This window comes from Micropterus salmoides, unplaced genomic scaffold (genome assembly GCF_014851395.1).
Source record: "Micropterus salmoides isolate LMB-PRFRI ecotype aquatic unplaced genomic scaffold, ASM1485139v1 Ms_hic_scaffold_7, whole genome shotgun sequence".
Lineage (NCBI taxonomy): Eukaryota > Metazoa > Chordata > Actinopteri > Centrarchiformes > Centrarchidae > Micropterus > Micropterus salmoides.
Genome location: NW_024044459.1, coordinates 30,937,585 through 30,944,958, shown reverse-complemented (window position 1 = coordinate 30,944,958; position 7,374 = coordinate 30,937,585). Strand labels below are relative to the sequence as shown.

General features: G+C 42.6%; 1 protein-coding gene across 1 annotated transcript; it reads right to left on the bottom strand.

Moving 5' to 3' along the window:
- Nucleotides 1-407: 407 nt before the first annotated feature.
- Nucleotides 408-2,180, bottom strand: nono (non-POU domain containing, octamer-binding). Its single transcript, XM_038702466.1, has one exon. The coding sequence runs from the start codon at nucleotides 2,038-2,040 to the stop codon at nucleotides 721-723; it is 1,320 nt and encodes a 439-aa protein (XP_038558394.1). The 5' UTR covers nucleotides 2,041-2,180; the 3' UTR covers nucleotides 408-720.
- Nucleotides 2,181-7,374: the final 5,194 nt, after the last annotated feature.

Below are 7,374 nucleotides of genomic sequence, written 5' to 3'. Positions count from 1 at the left end.
TATGCATACACGGTATGATTCCTCTTTGGCGACACAGTGGATGAGTCACTATATGTCTAGTTCGGCAGGTGGTGAACTGCCAAGGGACTCAGCAGTCAATAAGAAGTGGTGAGCATTACACGCCTTTTTAAACGGCACACACTTAGTCCCATAGCAGTAAAAGCATAGGAGTAATCAATAACATTACTTTTGGCTCTGTTCCACTGCGTCCCAGTGAGCATTCTTATTAATTACAACAGTGCTTTTCCTGCTATAAATGTCATGATAACATATGAAAGAGACCTACTGTTTGCTACGCTGGCTGGCATGATGAAGATAAAACACGTCTTCATTTAGTCAGTTATGTGATTAAAACTGATCACACTGAAAGGGTGACACATTTCCATTTAGAAAGACGCAGAGAAAACTTAAATGTCAAACAAAATTCTTAGGGAATCGTGAATTTATTCCAGAAAAAGTCAACAACGTCCAGGACAAAAACATTTTCTATCCCTATGAAAAGTACATTAGAGGTGAAAAACAAAGTAAAACACATGGCTCGATTGGAGAGTTACGGCATTTTAGTACTAAAACATAACTCAAAAATACAAATAAAGTAAAAAAAATAATACATGCAATAGCTTTCAAAGTTCAAAAAGTAACACGGACTACCTGAACTTTAAAATACAGTGAGTATGAAAAGGGGGGGGGGGGGGGGGGCGGGACGGGACAACATGTGATTCAAAATCTACGTTGCTTATTAGGTCCATAGTCTCCGGGGCTTGGGAGGCCTCTGGGAAAGCCACCCTGGCCTCCTCCGGGCATGTTGTTGTTTCCTGGTCCCGGCATCATTGGAGCGCTCTCAGCAACCATGCCGGGAGTGCCAGCAGGACCAGAACTGCCACCCAGCGAGTTTCTGTTCATCCCGTGGTTGCCCATGTGCATCCTTATGTCTTGCTCCCTGTTTTCAGAGAAGTTGCCTCTGAAGCCCTCCTGCTGCCTCTTCATCATCTCCTCATTGCGCATCCTCATCTCCTCCTCTCTCCTCCGGCGTTCCTCCTCCTGCCGTTGCTCTGCCTGTTTCCTCTTCTGCACCTCCTGGCTGTGGAGCTCCTCCATCCTGCGCAGCTCCTCCTGCCGCCTCAGCAGGTCCTGCCTCATCAGCATCACCTGATGCTCGTGTCTGGCCGCCTCCATCTCAGCCTCCAGCTTCTCCTGAGCCTCCTTCATGTTGCGGTCCACCATGTCGTACTGCTGCTTCTCCATCTCCATCAGGGCCTTCCAACGCATGGCATACTCGTACTCAAAGGAGCCCGGCTGAGCAAATCGTGGCGGCTGCTCACGCTCTTTGTGATACTGCTGGTTTTTGTTTATGAGCTTTTCTGACAGCCCCTCCTCTTCATCAAACTGTTCCATAGGTTCCACAGTAATAGGTCGAGGAAAAGCTGTGAGAAGATAGGCTCCGTCACCACACTTATCTAGAGCCTTCCTTGCAGCTGGCTTTGAGGTGAACTCCACTATCCCCTTCCCCGTGGGCCTCCCTCTGTCATCCACTATGACCACAGCTCTTTCTATCTGACCAAACACCGCAAAGGCCTCCTCCAGCAGCTCATTGGACACAAAATCTGGCAAATTTTTCACAGTTAAAGCAGCACCGTGCGTTGCGAACCTCACCCGTATGGGTCTGCCTCTGAACGGAGCATCATCCAGCTCGGCTCTGGCGATCTCTGCTATGATCCTGGTCTCCAGCCGGATGAAGCCGAAGCCTCTTTCCTTGTTAATAAAGATCTCATTGGCCTTGCCGTACTTGGAGAACAGCTTCTCGAGATCCTCCTCTGTAACTCCGGTTGGCAGGTTTCCTACAAACAGCCTGCTGCGCTGGGTGAAGGTTTTCTCCCCGGGCTTCCTGAAGCTCTGCAGGTCCAGGGTTAAGGCCTCATTGGGATTGGTCTGCTCGCTGTGCTCAGGCTGCTGGCCGTTCGTGTTTGTACCTCCGGGTTTCTTCTGGTCTCCCGGGCGGTTGGGGCCATGGTTCTGCTGGGGGCCTCTGTTTCCTTGCATTTTTGTTTTTGCGACAGACTTAAAACCCGAGTCGACGAATCGCTCGATAAAAAGACGCAAACTCTTAGCAGACAGTGGCGCACAAAGAGCTGCGAAAATGGCGAGGCTACGTGCTGCCGCGACGCTATTGTGACCTCATTTCAGTGCGACATATGTATATTAAGCGTGACGTCAACTCTGTGCGACGAGGCTAGAAAAAAAAGGTTAGACCGGTATCAGCTTTTTAAAAAATCTTGGATTATTGTTCGGTACCCATCAAATTGTCTAAATGTCTATGTAGATCATATTCGTTAAGGTTTACGTTTTTGTATTAGTCTAATATCCTGTTTTCTCTTGCTTTGCTAGTTCTCGCGAGAATTCGCGTCCGCCTCGAAAAACACGTTCTGTTGAGCGGGTGATTTCGAGTGGGCCAGAGCGACAGAGCTCATTGTAGAGTGTGCTGACACAACACAGAGGGCTCGGATTGGGAAAAATCTAATTTGTTTGTTTGGCGTTGAGTTTGAAGTTGAGTATACCAGTTGAAGTAGCGAATATTCCGATTTTCTAACTGTAGAATTGGGTTTTGTGGGGAACACTGTGCAGGACTATAGACCTGTGTAGGTCCGGAACAGAAGTCCTGCGGGGTTCCTTACAAACTCGGACAGAATGGCAGGGAGGGAGACAGATGATAGTAACAGTATGGAGTTTAGTGAGGAAGAGGGAAATTTCGTAGATGAGGGGGGAGGAAAAGAGTGGAAAGACGTGGTAAGAAGGAGAGAGAACAGGAACGCATGTAGGTTTAAGAGAAAGAAAAATACAACTAGTCTAAGCGAAGTGAGAGAGAAGAATCCAAAGGCAGGAGCGCTTAATGTATTGATAAGATTTGAGGGGGAGGGGGGAGTAAAGAAAATCGATCCATTGAAACTAACAAAAATCATTCGAGGGCAAGTGGGGGAAGTAAATTATGCAAAAGTATTAGGAGATGGAAACTTGCTAATAGGGTGTAGTAGTGAAGAACAAGTGGTGAAAGCAAAGAGGATGACTATCATTGGAAAAATCAAAGTGTCTAAGGTTATAAGAGTTGGAGAACAAAAAAAATCAATGGTAGCAAAGGGGTGATATCTGGAGTTTCTCTAAGTGTCAGTATGAGGGAGCTAATGGAGAACCTGAAAGTGAGGGAGGGATCAGTTAAGAGTGTGAAAAGAATGACAAGAGGAATAGAGAAAATTGAGACTGAAACTGTGTTGGTAGAGTTTGGAGAAAAGGTGATTCCAAAGGAGGTTTACTGCGGCTTTGTGAGATATAATGTAAGGGAATACATACCAAAACCTATGAGATGTTTCAACTGCCAAGAGTTTGGACATGTAGCCAAAGTATGCAAAGGAAAGAGGAAATGTGGTAGATGTGGGGGGGGGGGGATCATGGATATGGAAAGTGTGGAGAGGGAGTGAGTCCCAAATGTAGTAACTGTGGAGGTAATCACAGCGTTGCATATTGGGGATGTGAGGTATTGAAGCAAGAGGTGCAGATGCAACAAATTCGAGTAAAGAAAAAGTATCATATGCTGAGGCAGTTAAGATGGCAGGAGAGATTAAGAAGCATAAGGAGGGAGGATGTAGCAAAGAGCAAGTGGTGGGGAGGAAACAGCAAGATGAGAAGAAGGCATGGGTAGAGAAGAAGAAGTTGGTGACATTCATTGCAGGAGTGATAAATGCAACAACTGAAAGGATCCAGGTCATAGTAAAAGCTGCAGTGCACCATTTGGATATGATAGGATTAAGGTGGGAAGAAGTAAGAGATGAACTTAGTATACAGTCAAGTCAAGAGACAGCATGTGTGGGTTGATAGTCCTAATACTAATCATTTTAATTCTTCAGTGGAACGTGAGAAGCTTGATAGCTAATGGGCAAGACTTCAAACAGTTTATAGGTAATAGGGAGGAAAAACCAGACATTGTATGTATCCAAGAATCCTGGTTAAAATCAAACTTGGGTTTTGTTCTAGGTGAGGTGAGATAGGACGGGGGGGGGGGGGGGGGGGTTGTGTCACTTTTATAAAGCAGGGCATTCATTACAGGATTTTACGGATAGGAAGAGAACAAGAGTACGTGGTAGTGAAAGTGTGGGAAAGGAAAGAAGTAACGATTGTGAATTATTATAACCCGTACAAAAAACTAGAATTAATGAAGCTGGAAGAGATAGAAGGGCAGAATAGTAGTAATATTGTTTGGTGTGGAGATTTTAATGGACATAACACATTATGGGGTAGTGATAGAACAGACACGAATGGTCAGGTGATAGAAGATTTACTTGATGAATAGAATTTAGTATGCTTAAATAATGGCAGTAACACTAGGATAGGTATACATACAGGAAAAGAATCTGTGTTAAATCTCACTTTGGTATCAAATTCCATGGCATCAGTATGTGATTGTTCAGTGTACCATGAAGGAACTATAGGGAGTGATCATTATCCAGTTTGGTGCAAGATAAATATGGCAACACCACTGGTCATAGAGAACACAGGGAGGAAATGGATCTTTGAGAAGGCTAATTGGGAGAAATTTCTTGATGTAAGTGATAGATATTTAAGTCAGATTAATGAAGGGATGAACATAGAAACACTGGACAGTAAATTAAAGCAAGGTATAATATTGGCGGCACTAGAATCAATTCCTAAAAGCAAAGGACAAGGCAGAAAGTAGTACCATGGTGGAATGATGAGTGCAAAGAAGCAGTGAGAAATAGAAACAAGGCATTTAAACTAGCAGGAGGGAATGGAGTTACCCGGTTCTGGTTGAGGGTAATGAGACAGCAGTAACAAATAGGGAGAAGGCAGAGCTAATGGCAAAAACCTTTGTTACGGTACATAGCTCAAATAATATGCAGGAAGAAGGTAGAAGAGGTAGAGAGAAAACAAAATCTGAAAATATGGAGGCTTTAGGTAGGAAAAGTAGTGTGGGGGATGGACTGAATGTCCCCTTTACAATAGGAGCGTTAAAAAGGGCACTAGACAAAGCGGGACAGACGGCGCCAGGGAAAGATGAAATATGTTATTGTATGATAAAGCATCTAAGTGAAGAAAATCTGGAAAAATTATTGATGTTGTATAACACAGTGTGGGTAGATGGAATAATACCAGGGAGTTGGAAGGAGGCTATAATAATTCCAATAAGGAAACCTGGAAAAGATGCCAGCAGACCTGGAAGCTATAGACCAATTGCCTTGAAGTCTCATATCTGTAAGTTAATGGAACGTATGGTGAATGAGAGGTTAACATACTTCTTGGAGGAAAGAGAAATGGTGGCATCATACCAAAGCGGTTTCAGGAAGGGAAGGAGTACCATAGATCCAGTGCTGGGACTAGAAGATGAAATAAGGAAAGCCCAAGTAAATAAAGAGACAATGGTTGCAGTATTTTTCGACGTGGAAAAGGCATATGATATGTTATGGAAGGAAGGATTGCTAATTAAACTAAACTTAATGGGTGTTGGAGGGAGAATGTTCAATTGGATTATGGACTTTTTAAATGAAAGAACTATTCAGGTGAAGATAGGAGCAGAACTATCTAGCCAATATATAGTAGAAAACAGGACACCTCAGGGGAGTGTAATAAGTCCAACTTTATTTTCCATTATGATAAATGATTTATTTGTAAACATTCCAACTGATATGGGGAGATCATTGTTTGCAGATGATGGAGCATTGTGGAAAAGAGGGAGAAATGTGGAATATGTAGCTAAGAAAATGCAAGATGGAATTAATCAAGTCGAAAAGTGGGGAACAAAATGGGGATTTAAGTTTTCAGTGGAAAAAACAAAAGTTATATTCTTCACAAGAAAGAAAGTCAGGGAATGGTATTTGAAATTGTATGGAAATAATTTAGAGAGAGTCGAAAGTTTTCGTTTTTTGGGAGTGTATTTTGATGTGAGATTAACATGGAGGGAGCATATTAGATATGTAGTTGATAAGAGTAAAAAAGTTATAAATGTCATGAGGTGTCTTGCAGGATTGGGGTGGGGAGCGGATGTAGCATCGCTGAAATACATATATATATAGCCTTAATAAGATCAAGGTTAGACTATGGAAGTATTGTATATGGTTCGGCAGCCAAATCTGTGTTAGCAGACCTAGATGTTATACAAGCTCGGGCTTTAAGAGTGTAGGGTGTGTAGAGTGGTTAGAACCTCCCCAGTATGTGCTCCCCAAGTAGAAGCAGGTGAAATGCCATTGTGGTTGAGGAGGAAGCAGCTGGGGGCTAATTATTGGGTCAATTTAAGTGGGCATGGAGCCATCCAGCAAAAAGGGTGCTGCAGACGTGCTGGGAGAAGCAGACAACACAAAAAACAAGTTTTGGGTGGACAGGAGAGCAAATGGCAAGGGATACAGGGGTTTGATAGTAATTTAAATTTCGAGCAGCACACCACAAAGCTTGTTCAATCATGTTTTTATCAACTTAGAAATATAGCTAAAATTCGATCTATGTTAACTTTTAAGGACACCGAGACCATTTTACACGCCTTCATCTCATCACGCCTGGATTATTGCAACAGCCTTTTCACCTGTTTAACCCAAAAATCTACTGATCGACTCCAGACTGTCCAGAACTCAGCTGCCAGGCTTTTAACCAGAACAAAGAAATATGACCACATTACTCCTATTTTAGCTTCATTACACTGGCTCCCAGTATGTTTTAGAATTGACTTTAAAATTCTATTGATCACTTTTAAAGCTCTTCATGGCCTCTCGCCTTATTATATTTCTGACCTTTTAGTCCCATACGCACCAGAACGTACCTTGAGATCCTCGGGCAGAGGTCTGTTGTCTGTTCCAGAGTCTCGACTGAAAACTAAAGGGGACAGAGCGTTTGCTGTCAGGGCCCCGAGGCTCTGGAACAGCCTGCCCGAGGAAATCAGGTCGGCTGAGTCAGTGAACTCTTTTAAGTCCCTTCTTAAAACATACTTTTATAGGAGAGCTTTTCCCGATCTTATTTGACTTTATTTTATCCCTTTTATTTTATTGTATTTTACTAATTTTATATTAAATTTTCATGCTCTTATCTTTTTTTTTGTATTATTCTTTACACTTGTTAAAGCACTTTGTAACTTGTTTTTGAAAAGTGCTCTACAAATAAGGATTATTATTATTATTATTTATATGATAAAAAGTTTGGTGCAAATGTGGTGTGGCCTATCAGACCTGTCTGGGAATTAGAAGTACCATGTGTAGATTTGGAACTACTTGAGATTAAACGCAATAATGAGAATGCCGACGTAACTAGTGTATATTATAGCTATAGGGAATGTAAGTATAAGGAAAGTATTCAGATTTTCACAGATGGGTCAAAGGACATGCA

Bases quoted from the DNA above. Each gene is read 5' to 3' on its own strand.
- nono (XM_038702466.1), bottom strand. From the start codon at position 2,040: ATGCAAGGAAACAGAGGCCCCCAGCAGAACCATGGCCCCAACCGCCCG.